At 60.1% G+C, this 15034-nt stretch overlaps 1 protein-coding gene across 6 annotated transcripts in view; it reads right to left on the reverse strand.

Annotated features, from left to right (window-relative positions):
• The window catches only part of PIP5K1C (phosphatidylinositol-4-phosphate 5-kinase type 1 gamma), a 71314-nt gene that overhangs the window by 21091 nt on the left and 35189 nt on the right, over nucleotides 1–15034 (reverse strand). For all 6 annotated transcript variants that reach the window (XM_054463727.2, XM_063658247.1, XM_063658246.1 and 3 more), the window contains exons 3-8: nucleotides 13672–13764; nucleotides 10736–10866; nucleotides 9840–9957; nucleotides 5315–5467; nucleotides 2206–2505; nucleotides 773–978 (exon numbers count right to left, since the gene is read on the reverse strand). In XM_054463727.2, coding sequence (XP_054319702.2) covers nucleotides 773–978; nucleotides 2206–2505; nucleotides 5315–5467; nucleotides 9840–9957; nucleotides 10736–10866; nucleotides 13672–13764 — 1001 coding nt within the window. The remainder of the gene's footprint in view (nucleotides 1–772; nucleotides 979–2205; nucleotides 2506–5314; nucleotides 5468–9839; nucleotides 9958–10735; nucleotides 10867–13671; nucleotides 13765–15034) is intronic.

Consider the following 15034-nt stretch of genomic DNA (forward strand, 5'->3'; position numbering starts at 1 on the left):
TTTTTTTTTTTTTTTTTTTAAAGACAGGGTCTCACTCTGTCGCCCAAGCTGGAGTGCAGTGGTGTGGTCTTGGCTCACTGCAACCTCTGCCTGCCATGCTCACACCTGCCACGCCTTCAAACTCCCGAGTAGTTGGGACTACAGGTGTACGTGCCACCACGTCCAGCTACATTTTATATTTTTTGTAGAGATGGGGTCTTGCTATGTTGCCCAGGCTGGTACTGAACTCCGGGGCTGAGGCAATCCTCCCTCCTCGGTCTCCCAAGGTGCTGGGAGTACAGGCATGAGAACCGCGCCCGGCCAGCAGCCGCTCTGATCTGTGTGGAATCGGATTTTGCAGTCCCTCTGCTTCGTGGGCTGTGTCCTGCTGCGAGCCCTGCCTCACCCGATCCCTCTGGCCTCCCACGCATCTTCCACACCTTTGTGGTTCCTCTGCACGGGTGGCGTGGACCCCTCTGAGTGCCACGGGGAAACGCTCTCTCTCTCTCATTCCTGTGGATGGCCAGTGGCCTCGGCCCAGTCACAGGTGAATGGGAAATGCCCCCACCATTGCAAGCCAAGGCCCGGAACCCTGCACTCAGCCTGCGGCCCGCACTACGGCCTGGCTTCGCTCTGAGGCACTGGCACGAGGCTCCCAGACTCTGTCTGTCTGTCACCCACGGATGCCCTCGCCAGCACTCCCTGCCTGTTTTCACACTTGCGACGGGGATGGGGAACTGGAGCCCGTGGGGAAGGGAAGCGGGACAGGTCTGGAGGCCCCCCGCCCACCTACGTGTCATCCGACTCGATAGCCTCCCCGCGTGCGGCGCCGCCCTGGATAGACTCCATGGCCGTGGAGTACAGCGCCTTCTGGCCCACAGGCCGCTTCTCATCTGAGGTGCTCTGGGCGCCCTGCGCCTGCCGCTCGCGCTCGTGCTGGTCGATGTTGTGCACGCCCAGCAGGAGGCTGTAGTCCATGATCTTGAAACTTTCCAGGACCTGGCGGGATGAGGCAGGAACACGCCACGCCGTCAGCTGTCTCCATCCCCCACAACGGCTCCCGGACCCTATGGGGTTCCCAGCCCGGATGGCCCCGTGGGCTCGGGTGTGAGGGATGGAGTCCCACGGCCATGCGGGGGTGGGGGTTCTAGTGTTATCCCGAGGGACAGAGGGGCTGCGGTCACACAGCAGCATCAGAGCACGCCAGAGAATGGGGGCTTCCAGCCTCACAGCAGGCTGCCCCGGGCACTGAGACAGGGACTTCCCTTCCTGGCTTTGCTACTTCCTGAGAGACAGGGAGCCGGGTCTATGCTCTGACCAGCCCAGGCCCATGGGCAAGGATGTGCCCGGCCTGACAGGTGACACCCAGGTGTGTGGATGCCCAGGGTAGCCTCGAGGCCCCTGAGTGGTCTGGGCGGTTTTCTGGGAGTATGGGTCAAGTTCTCAAAGGGGTCGGGGAGCTGGGGAGCTGGGAGGTCCCAAGCTCTGCTCCTGACAGGCTGGGGACTCCCCTCCTTGGCTCCATGCCTCGACGCTGCCGAGGTGGGACGGGGACGACGGAGCTAACACAGGCAGAGGAAGAGCCGTGCACATCGTTCTTTCCCTAACACGAAGCCGACGCAGGCTCCACGGGAACAGGAGCCACACCCCCCACTGGACACACACGGGCCCTCACCGCGGCCTGCAGAGCAAGCAGTCATCCCATTTGATGGGTGAGGAAACTGAGGCACAGCAAGCTCTTATGGCTGGCCGGGAGCTCTGGGCCTGTGACCACAGGATCTGAAGGCCGGGCTCTTCTCTGGGGGGTGGGGGGACTCTACCACTGTCATCGTGTAACCTCCAGAGGAACCACTTCTCAGCAGGGCAGACACTTCTGACCCCCAAGGGCTGGGTCTGGAGACATGCTGTAAGTGTTTTGTTTTCTTTGTGAGATGGGATCTCACAATGTTGCCCCTGCTGGTCTTGAACCCCTGGGCTCAAGCCATCTGCCTGCCTCCCAAAGAGCTGGGATCCCAGGCGTGAGCCACTGTGTCCGGCCACATTTTAGGTTAAGGCCATAAAAGCTTGAGCTGCTTCTGGATCCCACAGTGGGGTGGGGCCTGCTGTGGGCTACGGGGCAGGTGGGCCTCGGCCTGGCACCCTCCCTGGCCCTGCCTGCCCAGGCCGAGCCCTCACCACGCAGTCCCACCTGCCACCCTCCCTCCCCCGCCGGGGCCGAGCCCTCACCAGGCAGTCCCGCTGCAGCGTCTTGACCAGGGCGCTGAAGGTGTCGGCGTCCAGCAGGAGCCCCTCCGGCATGTCCTGCATGAAGTCCAGGTCCTTGTAGGTGGGGAAGCTCTTCTCTTTCTCCTTCTTGCTGGCGCGCCGCTTGTAGGTGGAGCCCTTGAGGTCGAACTTGAGGTGCATCTTGACCACGCGGGGCAGGATGTTGTTCATGACCACCACGCGGATGTTCTTGCCCCCCGACTGCACACAGTACAGCCCGTAGAACTTGGGCAGCAGCGTCCGCGGGTTCTGGTTGAGGTTCTGCCGGGGGAAGAGGGCACGTCGTGGAGGGCGGCCGGGCCACAGACTCATGCAGAGCGGGCCTCTGCCTCGGGGGCTCATGGATGCCCCTGGCCAGCCCCCCTCTCTCCCCAGAAGCCCTCAGGGACCCCCTTCCTATGCAGGCGCCCAGCTGGCCTTCCCACAGCACCGACTCTCATGGGCCACAACTGTGAGCTCCAGGAGGGTCTGTTTCTACAGAGCCAGGCCCCGAGGCAGGCGCTTCTGTTCCATCAGAGGCTTCCACATTCCCTGCCTACCCACAGGACATCGCCCTGGCTGAGCTCGCCTGTTGGGAGGTCTGGAGGCTGGAAACACAATGCTGTATCCTAAAATACATATATATACATACATGTATGTATATGCACACACAAACACATACACACACACGCACACACACATGTATTTTCTTGACACAGGGTCTCATTCTGTCGCCCAGGATGGAGTGCAACGGTGCGATCACAGCTCACTGCAGCCTCCACCTCCAGGGCTCAAGCCATCCTCCCACCTCAGCCTCCCAAAGTGCCAGGACTCCAGGTGTGAGCCCAGCCTCTATGTTGGTTATGCTTTCCCTGTGTTGGACTGATCAACTCAGACTTTCACTCCTAATCTGGGTCCCCAGGCGCAGTGACGGGTCTGGGTCCTGCTGTGCCCTGTAGACCCCAAGCAGGCACTGGGTGACTCAGGGGCGCCCAAGTGAAGCAACAGCGCCCCTTGCCCAGAGCCTCTCAATGACGAACCCAGTGGGATGCTGCCCAGGTGTCAGGGCTGAGACAGACCCACAGGGAGAGGAGTGGGGGGCGCGGCCTCAGGCACCATCCTGGGCAGGCTCGGTGAACTCCAGCCCCCGGGCCGAATCCGGCCGCCACCTATTTTTGTAGGGCTGTGAGCTAAGAATGGTTTTTCCAGTTTTAAAAAGTGGAAAGGGCCCGGATTACATGCCTGTAATCCTAGCACTGTGGGAGGCCGAGGCGGGCGGATCACCTGAGGTCAGGAGTTTGAGACCAGCCTGGCCAACATGGTGAAACCCCATCTCTATTAAAAATAAAAATTAGCTGGGAGTGGTGGCGCATGCCTGTAATCCCAGCTACGTGGGAGGCTGAGGCAGGAGAATCACTTGAACCTGGGAGATGGAGGTTGCAGTGAGCCGAGATCGTGCCATTGCATTCCAGCCTGGGCAACAGAGCAAGACTCCATCTCAAAAGAAAAAAAAAAAAAGGCCAAGCACAGTGGCTCACGTCTATAATCCTAGCATTTTGGGAGGCCGAGACGGACAGATCATGAGGTCAGGAGACCAGCTTGACCAACACGGTGAAATCCCGTCTCTACTAAAAATACAAAAATTAGCCGGGCCTGGTGGTAGGTGCCTGGAATCCCAACTACTCGGGAGGCTGAGGCAGGAGAATCGCTTGAACCCAGGAGGCGGAGCTTGCAGTGAGCCAAGATCACGCCAATGCACTCCAGCCTGGGTGACAGAGCGAGACGCCATCTCAAAAAAAAAAAAAAAAAAAAAAGGGTGAAGAAGCCGGGTGTGGTGGCTTACGCCTTTAATCCCAACACTCCAGGAGGCCAAGACAGGCAGATCATGACATCAGGAAATCGAGACCATCCTGGCTAACACGGTGAAACCATGTCTCTACTAAAAATACAAAAAAATAGCCGGGCGTGGTGGCGGGTGCCTGTAGTCCCAGCTACTCAGGAGGCTGTGGCAGGAGAATGGCGTGAACCCGGGAGACGGAGGCTGCAGTGAGCCAAGATCGCGCCACTGCACTCCAGCCTGGGTGACAGAGTGAGACTCCATCTCAAACATAAATAAATAAATAAATAAGTGGAGAAATAGAAAAGAGTCTTTGATGACACGTGGAAGCGATAAGGAATTCTCATTTCTTGGTCCATGAATAACGCGTATGGGCACGTGGCCGCGCCCGTCCATTCTCAGGTGGTCACAGCAGCTCGCTGCCATCCAGGCAGAGCTGAGCCCTGGAGACACAGAACACTGGCTCGCAGAGCCAAAAACACTCTCTCTGGGCCTTTAAAGACTGAGTTTGCTGAGCCTGATCTAAGGAGCCCCGGCCCCTCGCTAAGCATCCCAGAGAGTGGATGGAGAAGGCCTCAAAGGGGAAACTGAGTCACGGACTGTGCTGTGCTGCCCAGGGCCGGGCAGCAGCTCAGGCCTGGCAACATGGGAGGCGCCCACCTCGTCTGGGCGAGTACCGGAATCCCAGGCCCGGGAACCCCGCGGCAGCCGCCGGCTCCTACTCCCCCTCCCCCTCCCGGGGCCTGACGCGCCCTTTCGGTGAGTCACGCCGGATGAGGAGCGGGCCGGATGGAGCTGCCTCACGCCTGCCTGAGCAGCTGTTCTTTTGTGGGGTACCATCTGGTGGCCCATCCCCCTCCTCTCTGGAACCCTCTGAGTCACCCTTGGGCCCCTTGGGCCTCTGTGGCAGCTGACAGACGCTGCCCACGGGCCGCTGGTTCTGGGGCCCACGGCTCATAGGGGGTGTTGGCAAGGTGGGGATGGGGAGCCCGGCAGGGGCCAGTGCCCACCCAGCCCTGCCCGGGGACGGCCCCCAAGGCGTGTGGCCACAGGAGGAAGAGAGGGCGGCTCCTGAACACTGGTGCTGGTGAAGCCTGACGGGGGACCCCCAAGGGTGAGTCCCTGGGGCCCAAGATGCCTCTTGCCATGCCCCAAGGACGCCTGCTTGCCCAAGCCTTGCAGACATCTGCTCCCGCCAGCTAGGAGAAGGGGGTTGATCGGGGAGCCATCCGCCCTGCAGGGCGGGCCACACACCATGTAGTAGCCGGGGAGCAGCTTCTGCAGGAACTCGGCCTCCTTGTGCATGACGGTCTTGATGATGAACTCGTCGTCGCTGGTGACGTAGAAGAGGGAGCCACTGGCGCCCGGGTTGGACAGCTCGATCAGCGGCTCATTGCACAGGGAGTACTGGAAGCAGAGGAGGCGGGTCAGCGGGCCCCAAGCTGCCGGACACACAGACAGCACTGGGTTCCGGTCTGCCCAACAGCCCCAGGAACTGATGACGTGTCACTGCATTTGACAGATGCAGAAAGAGAGGCTCAGAGAGGGCGAGTGACTTGCCTGAGGCCAGCCAGCAAGGACTTGAGCCTGAGGCCGAGCTGACTCTGCAGCCCGAGGGCTGGTCTGCTAGGGCGCACTCCCCAGGCTGCCTCCTGCTCTCCTTAGGAGCGGACACCTGATCGTACGGGGGTGCTGACGCGCGTGGCTAAAAGGTGCTCCCAGCACCCCTGAAGCTGGGTGGGGCCACAACGCCAGCTCTGCCCCATGAGTCATAAGCAGAAGCTGTGGGGTGGAACTCAGGCAAGGCTCCACAGATGGGCGACAGGCAGCTGGCATACCTGCGTATTTGCCCTTCTCTCCTTCCCACCTATTTCCCTCCTGAGATGCTGATGTGATGGCCGGAACCTCAGCAGCCACACTGGACCAGAAGGTAAGCTCTGGGATGGAAGCTGCATCTCTGATGGGCAGGCCCCACTCTGGCCCCTGGCACCCCACAATCCAAGCCCTTCCTCCCCACCTCTCTGCCCCTTTTTCTCAGCCCCTGCTGTTTGTTTCATGATGTGCTCGCCGTCTCTCTGCTCCCACGCCCTCTCCTAGATGTTAGGCAGAAGGTCCATGCAGGCGGAAGTTTTTTTGCGTCACTGACTCGACAGGTGCTCGATTTGTTAAGGACGAGAATGAAGATGAGACCCACGGGTGCTACCCTGCGTCTTCCGGGTATGGAACCAATGAAGTGTGCATGGGGCTAAGGCCATCTGTGTCATGCCCTTTAAAATCCTAACTGGTCGCCATTGGTATATATGGATGAGGTCAGAGCCAGCTCCCCATCAGCGGAGCAAGCCAGGCCCGCCCAGGGTCAACACTGGGTCCATATCTGCTGGACAACAGAAGGGTGGTCTCCGAGTGCTGAGTGCTGCCTCCAGTGCTGCTGTGCTAAGCAGGTGGGGGGTGTCCACCAGAGTTAGGAGTGGCGGCGAGCAGAAGCGAGGGGAGGCCAGGCACGGCGGCTCACCCAGCACTCTGTAATCCCAACACCTTGGGAGGCTGAGGAGGGAGGATCATTTGAGCCCAGGAGTTCAAGACCAGCCTGGGCAACAGAGCGAGGCCTCATCTGTACTAAAAAAAAAAAAAAAAAAAGAAAAAAAAAAAACAGGCGTGGTGGCGCACATCTGTGGTCCCAGCTACTTGGGAGGCTGAGGTGGGAGGATCACTTGAGCTCAGGAGGTCGAGGCTGCTGTGAGCTGTGACAGCTCCACTGCCCTCCAACCTGGGCAACAGAGCAACACTCTGTTTAAAAAAACACCCCAACAAGTGAGGGGAACCACCTTTGGAAAATGCTGGAAGAGCCAGGGGCTTGAGGCGTGAGTTGGGTCCCCAGCGCCACACACGCTCTGATGTGTGAATATGTTTGGGGACCAGAGGACACTGGAAACATGAGGTCACATCAGGCCCAGGGCCTGGGAATGCCCCAGTCCCTCCTTGGGCTCAAGTCACCATCCCTGCCCTGCACTGCCCGAGGTGGTCTCGGGCCAGGGAACGGCGCCATCAGTTATCACATGTCGGTCAACACAGGCTGGATTCTGCGGAGTCAGCAACAGCCCTGCCAAACTTGGCAGCTCAGAACAGTGAGGGTCCTTCCTCCTGCACGCGCTGCTTCTGCCATGGTCTGGCTGGGAGTGACGGTGCAGGGTGAGAGAGCCGTGTGGGGTGGACTCTGAGGCTGGAGGGAGATCTGTCCGGGCCACTGCTGTCGCCCAGCCCAGCCATCTGCCTGCCTTTCTCCGCCCACAGCCACGAGCCACAAATATCCACAGGAAACACAGAGCCCACGCGGCTCCTCTGCCTTCCTCGCCACGGCAGGACGCCCTCCAGCCTCCCTGACACAGGCGCAGCAGTGCAGAGCGAGGGCGGGTCTCTCCTGGGGCTGGCGCCCTCCCTGGGAGGCCAGGGGACCCCGCCAAGCCCTGGGCCGCTGTCCTCAGGTCACCCGGAGCAGGGGACTCCCCAAGCAGCCGGAGTGTCCCTCCGAGGCACAAATCACTGCTGCCTGTCCACGGTGGCAGGAGGGGGAGGCCGATCTCACCTGCGGAGCGGAAAACACTGTGGAAAGGGCACGTTCGGCTTTGTACAAAGAACACCGATGACAGGGAAATTCTGAAGCCACACGACTAACGGCAGTTGCAGGGCTGTGGCCTCCATGGGCCTCAGCTGCCACGGGGAAGCAGGCCCCACGCGGGGGTTTCTGAGCCAGGCAGTGCCAGGACAACCCCCCACGGCCTCCTTCGTCGGTGCTGGGGCTCTCGGCAGCTGCGCCGCTGACCTTGGCCTCCTCTCCACCCTCCGCTGACCGCTGGGCAGGGCTGTGCCCCACCCTGCGTCCCACCTCTGTCTTCCCCTTCCTGGCTGTCCTGAGCTGTGGGCCTTGCTGGGGCTACCCCCCTTACCGGGGGGACTGTGACCTCAGCTGTCCAATCAGAGAAGCACCGGCAACCCCGAGTCCCCCCCGAACCCCACCTGTCCCCACTCAGGCTCAGGGGCCCTGTGGACGGCAACACACACACTAGCCCGTCCTCCCACCACGGCGCACGGCCACACTCACACCACAGCCTGGACAGAGGCTGGGGGGCTGCCGCCTGCTCAGCACCGGGGGCCCCCAAGAGAATTCTCACACTCCTGAGATGAGCAGAAGGATTCGGGGGTCACCAATACCAGGCTGGCCTCCCAGATGCTGTGGGCGCACACCTGGCTTAAGGCCCCGGAATGCAATCTTATCGGGTTCTAGGTGAGACCCAGATGGCCCCAGATCGGCTTTTATCCGTCCATTCCTGCTAATCGACACAAGTGCCGTCTCTCTGCTACGAGCCAGGCTGCTGCCTTCTGTTCCTGGCCGCCTCACACGGTAGCATCCAGGTCACCCGAGGGCCATTTCTAGACAAAAACCCCAGCTGTGTTTTCACTCCCCACTGCCCTGCCGAGCTCAGGCAAACGCTGGGACACTGAAGTCCGGAGGCTGGGCCTTGGTGACATGACCTGGAGCATGGTGACTCCCTGGCACCTGAAAAGGCTGGAGTTCTCGGGGGGGTCACACGTACCCCCGGCTGGAGCACATGCTAGTTCTCCCTGGAAGAGCGCAGCCTCGGGCGCTTCCTACAGACTGAGATAAACCAAAGCATGCACAGTCAGCAACCACCAAAGGCACAAGGAACCGACCACCGCGGGTGAGGGCAGGATCGGAGAACCACAGGCTCCCGGCCCTGGGGACCGCGCTGTTGTGACAACCAGAACGCCAGCCGCACTTGTCTACAGAGTTCCAGTCTTCCCTGATACAAAGTTCTTGGGATGACCAGGCAGGCTTGGGAAAAGGCCACCCAGAGCTTTCAGAAGTGGTACTGGCGCAGGCTGGGCGTGGTGGCTCACACCTGGAATCCCAGCACTTCGGGAGGCTGTGGCGGGCGGATCACGAGGTCGGGAGATCGAGACCATCCTGGCTGACACAGTGAAACCCCGTCTCTACTAAAAATACAAAAAATTAGCCAGGCGTGGTGGCGGGCGCCTGTAGTCCCAGCTACTTGGGAGGCTGAGGCAGGAGAATGGTGTGAACCCGGGAGGCGGAGCTTACAGTGAGCCGAGATCGCACCACTGCACTCCAGCCTGGGTGACAGAACCAGACTCCGTCTCAAAAAAAAAAAAAAAAAAAAAGGGGGTGTTGGCGCTGACGAGCTCCAGGGCCACTGCGGTGAGCACCGCCCTCCACACACCTCTTTTAGGAGCCCGGATAATGGGCTGCTATGCTAGGTCAAAGGGGTTGGCCTAGATTTTGACTTTGCTAACCTGAAACAATAAAGCCATGGCTAGAGCTTAGGAGGTCCGACTCTATGCTGGTCCCCAGTGGCACCCACGTCCCAGTGCCTTGTTCTAACTCTTAAGTCTGAAGATGGGTCAGTCACTTTGGCACCAGGCTGCAGAAGACTGTACCAACTGTTTGGTGAGTGGACACCCTCGCCTGCTTTGATGACAAGGTCCACATGGCGAGGAATGGAGGCTCCCAGCCAACGCCAGCCAGGACGGAGTCCTGCAGCCGCCAGTGATGTGAGCTTGGAGGCCGATCCCCCCCTGCTTCCCCGGTGAGTCTCACAGGAGACTCCAGCCCTGAACCTGACCATAACCCTACACGAGGAACCCAGGGAGGCTGCCCCCAAATGCCTGACCCACAGACCCTCCGAGACCCTAAACATGTTCTGTTTCAAGCCTGGAAGCCCGTAACAGCAAATACGCTTACCAAGTAATCGTCTGGCCGGATCCCGAAGAGCTCCCGGAAGTAGCGGAAGGCGACAGGTGCATAGGTCTTGAAGCGGAAGTCCTGGAAGTGGTGGGCGGGGGTGAGGTTGCTGCCTTCGCTGTGGAGGAAGGACGGGAGGAAACCTGTGAGGGGTGGTGGACACCCCTCCCCCACCTCCGCCATGGCACCTCCTAGTGCCTCTAGCAGCTGAGCCTCTAGCGGCTCAGCTCCAAGACTTCCTTGAAACGGCTCAATCCCACAAGCAACAGAGGGCTCCCGATGGGACTGTCCCCCAGTAACTACCCTCTCTTCTTTCATTAACAACGGGGCCCACAGTGTTGGCCAGGCACATGGCCGCCAAGAACAGGACCACGCCGCCCCAGCCTCTTGCAGCTAGGTGTGCTCATGTACTCAGCCAACGACACGAGTGGAGCAGAAACACTGGTCATGTCCTAAAGGGAAGGGCTGTTGTTCTTCTCTTGCCTCCTGTGGCTGGAATGCAGCCGTGATGGCAGGAGCCTGGGCAGCCACCTGGGACCACTGGTCACAGAGCTGTATATTGAGGATGGCGATGTGGGGTGACCAGAAGGATCCCAGGACCCCAACACCATGGAGCCTCCTGACCAGCCCTGCACTGCCCACTGGTTATTTGTAGATTAGAAAAGAGCTAACTTCTATCTTTTCTTTTTCCTGTTCTTAAACTGCCTTTACGTTGGGTTTCTGATTCAGCAGCAAACGAACGTCCTGACGGACAGAGAGCCAGAGCTCAAGGCCAAGGAGGCGCCAGGAGGGGCCAGGTGCTGCTTTCAGCAGAGAAGGGCGCTTAGGACAGGCCACTCCGCGTCAGAGCCACGCGTGCGCCGGGTGAGCCCCAAGGCTCCAGGGGCCCGGCCCACCTGGGGAAGAAGATGCTCTCCACCACGTAGAAGTCCTGCATGAGCACGTCACGCTCAGGCTTGGAGCTCAGGTGGCCCACGGTGTAGCCGATGCCCAGCTGGATGGCACCCTTCAGGGTGGAGGAGGTGGTCTGCGGGGAGACCAGAGCGTCAGGGCCCCCGGCTGCTCCCCGCGCTGCCCTGCACTCCCTGTGTGCACCGAGGGGGTGGAGATCGTGACCAGCTGCAGCTTGGGACCCGGCACCTGCCAACCCCCTCCCAGTGGCCCCCGGGGCTGCCTGTTCTGCGGCTGCTGGGCCATCGACATCAGGCCAGGGGGTGAAGCCACCCTCCTTCGGGCCACACAGCTAGGACAGGGCTCGGCCGCGACTGCCGCACCACGTCACTCAGCCCTCCAGTCCTGTTGGCTAGCTAGGTTCTAGAAGGTTCTCCCATTGTGAAACAGCTCCAACTTAGCAAAAGGGTTGATTCACTGTCAGGGTTTGTTTTTAGGGGGTACTGTTTACAGCGAGATACCCAGATCACTTTCAGGTCTGCAGACGTGGGTTCCTGTTAGCTGCTTTCTATGTAACGCACGTGGTCACAATGGGCAACCCACATGGCCGCTGTGCCTCAGTTTCCCTGCCTGTAGACAGGGATGGGCACAATGGTTCTGGCCCTCTTGGGGACGTGGTGTCAGCTGCTATTATTATTTTTATTTGTTTATTTTTTGAGACAGAGTCTTGCTCTGTCGCCCAGGCTGCAGTGCAGTGGCACAATCTCAGCTCACTGCAACGTCCACCTTCCAGGTTCAAGTGATTCTCCTGCCTCAGCCTCCCGAGTAGCTGGGATTACAGGTGCGCGCTGTCACGCCTGGCTAATTTTTGTATTTTTAGTAGAGACGGGGTTTCACCATGTTGGCCAGGCTGGTCTCGAACTCCTGACCTCAGCTGATCCACCTGCCTGGGCCTCCCAAAGTGCTGGGACTGCAGGCGTGAGCCAGCACGCTGGCCCCGTTATTATTTTTTTTGAGACACAGCTTGCTCTACTGCCCAGGCTGAAGTGCAGTGGTGCGATCTTGGATCCCTGCAACCTCCGCCTCCTGGGTTCAAGCTATTCTCCCGCCTCAGCCTCCCGAGTAGCTGGGATTACAGGCATGCACCAGCACACCCGGCTAATTATTTTTTTGTATTTTTAGTACAGACAAGGTTGCGCCATGTTGCCCAGGCTGGTCTCCAACTCCTGACCTCAGGTGATCCTCCCGCCTCAGCCTCCCAAAGTGCTGGGATTCCAGGCGTGAGCCTCCACGCCCGGCTGGCTGCTGTTATTTTTGCCATTGGCACTGTTTGCATTATTCTCACTGTGTGCTCTCGGGGCCGTGTTCACTTTAGCCCTGGGAAGCCGGCTCATACCTCCGCTCTCTAATTCTGGTCTCCAGTGCTCCTGTCGCAGGTGTGAGGTGGCAGGGAGGGAGGTCGGGAGTTGGTTTCCGCCACTGCCCAGGTTCGGCCTGCCTCCCTCCTAAGCCACACTCTGGGTGGTGGGGAGTCTGGCCTGCATGTTCACCTCCCCGAGATGCCACGGACATAACAGACATGTGCCCGAAGATAACATACAAACGGCCCTGAAGCCCGCAAAGACACTCCATGCCACTGGGCACCAAGGGAAAGCACATCAAACCACAGGGGGGCTGCGCACGGTGGCTCATGCCTGGAATCCCAGCCACTCAGGAGGCTGGGGTGGGAGGATCGCCTGAGCCTGGGATTTCAAGACCAGCCTGGGCAACATGGCGAAACCCCTGTCTCTACAAAAACAAACAAAACAAACAAAAAAACACCTCGAAGAGACACCACCTCACACCCATGAGGACACCAGAATCAGAGACAACAATCACGAGTGCTGGTGAGGACGCGGGGACACTGGGCCTCATTCAGCGCTGCTGGGCGTGGAAAATGGTACCGCAGCTGTGGAGAACAGTTTGCGAGTTTCTTAAAAGGTGACACCGAGTTACACGTGACTTGGCAATTCCACTCCTGGGTGTCTGCCCAAGACAAACGAACACATGTATCGCACACAGACTCACACACGTGTCCTCGGCAGCACAATTCACAATGCCCAGGAGTGTGAAGCACCCAAGCATCCACGATGCAGCAAAGGACACGCGCAGCACGGGTGCCCCAGGCGCCAGAACACGACTCAGCCGTGAACTCTGACGCAGGCCCCAGCGCAAATGAACCCTGAGGACACCATGCTCAGTGAGAGATGCCCGACACAGAAAGCCACACAGTGTGTGATTCCATTTCTATGAAACGTCCAGGACAGGCCGATACACAGCGGCAGGAAAAGGATGCGGGTGCCGGGGCTGGGAGTGGGGGATGGGGGGCGACCGCTAACAGGGACAGGACAGAGTTGCTATTTGAGCTGATGGAATGTTCTGGAATTAGAGGTGATGGCTGCACAACTCTGCATATGTACTAAAAGTCATTTACTGCACACTTTAAAGGCTGAATTGTACAGTATATCAATCACATCTCAGTACAACGGTTATTTTTGAAAAAACAGGCCCTAGGTTGGGGTGGGAACAGAGCAGGGGTCAGGCTTCCTACCAACACAGTGTGAGCCGGGCCAGCCTCAGAGTGTCCCATCCACCGCCCAAGGTGGTGGTGGGGGCCGTAACCCCTCTCCCTCACCAGGGCTGAGAGCCCAGGCTCTGCCCGAGGCGTTGCAGCCAGGCTGAGCCACAAAGCACACTGCCCGGCCGCCCAGCAAGGACAGCAAACAGTGGGGACTCACCCAGGACTGAGGACTCCAGCCTCTACCTCCACACAGCCCACACCTGTCCCTGGGCAGACCCTGGTTTGTGTTGGGGGCGATGGGCCCCATCCATGGTACCAGTGGGAACACCCTCCCCTCCGCTCCCTCCCGCTCCCCCAGCCAGCTAAGGGGAGCCGAGGAACCTTCTTGTAGGTGGTTTCGCCGGATGCGTCCACACCTCGATGGCCCAACTTCTTCCCATGGCCAGGGCCCGGCTGTGCCGTCATGGACAGGACCTGGGAAGAGGAAGCAGGAAGCGTTAACTCCCAGAGGAGCACGCCCACCGGGGCAGGGCACGCTCTGAAACCCTGGGAAGAAAGGGTTTAGTCGTTGGGCCCAGCAGGGGTGCACAGGGCAGGGGGCAGGTCCAGGCGACTCCGGGGTGCAGCAGGAGGCCCCTCACCTGTGAGCGCCTGGCAGGCTGGCTGGGGCCCCTCAGTGTCCCACGCTGGACACCCAGAAGCGCTCACTCCGAGGTGGAGACCTCTGGCTTCTCAAGAAGGGCAAGAGGATTGGGCAGCTCCAGCCCCCTAACTCCAGGGTCTCCCCCAGGTGCTGTGGACACTGGGGCTGGACCATTCTTTGGGGTGGGGCCACCCTGGGCACAGCAGGGTGCTCAGCAGCACTCCTGGCCTCCACCCACTCCATGCCAGGAGCACCTCCCAGTTGTGGCAACCACAGATGTCCCCACACAACTCTGCAAATGTACTAAAAGTCACTCACTGCACACTTTAGATGGTGACCTGTACAGTATGCAAATCACATCTCAGTAAAGTGGGTATTCTTTTAAAAAACAGGACTGAGGTGGGGGTGGGAACACAGCGGGGGTCAGGCTTCCTGCCAACACGGTGTGAGCCAGGCCAGCCTCAGGTCATCCCATCCACTGCCTGCGGTGGTGGTGGGGGCCGTAACCCCTCTCCCTCACCAGGGCCCCTAACTGTGAGACCCCTGGGCTGGAAGGATTGAAAAGAGCATCTCGTCCCTGAGGGAGACGGTCTCACTAGCCAAGGTCACGCCCGGCTCCTGCAAGCTGTCGGGCAGCACGGGTGTCCCAGCAGATGGGACTGCCGACCCCAGGGGGCCTCAGCCTGCTGCCCTCGCGGGAGGATGTGAGGACGGGCCGTGGGAGCCTGAAGGGACACAGAGGCCAACCAAGGAGAACAGCCCCGCCTGGCACCGTCATTTAAGGAGCGCCACTGCGTTTGCTAGGAGACCCCATGGACCCTCCAGTGGCCAGACCCCATCCCACCGCTATCGGCCCCAGGGACACTCCTGCAGCCCTGACCCCTGCCCCTGCCCTCCCTCCACAGCCAACGCTGCTCAGCCATGTTCCCTGCATTCTCCCAGGCGGCCGCCAGGGGGCAGGCTCTCCCCAGAAATTCACCCCGCCACCCGCGCCACCCTCCACACTGCCCCCAGGCCAGGGGACTCTGAGGAAGGATCCCAGGGTCCCAGGCCTGGTGGACAAAGCCCTCCCAGCTCTGGCTATGGACGCAGGGCCCAAGG

Source organism: Pongo pygmaeus, chromosome 20 (genome assembly GCF_028885625.2).
Source record: "Pongo pygmaeus isolate AG05252 chromosome 20, NHGRI_mPonPyg2-v2.0_pri, whole genome shotgun sequence".
Classification (NCBI taxonomy): Eukaryota; Metazoa; Chordata; class Mammalia; order Primates; family Hominidae; genus Pongo; species Pongo pygmaeus.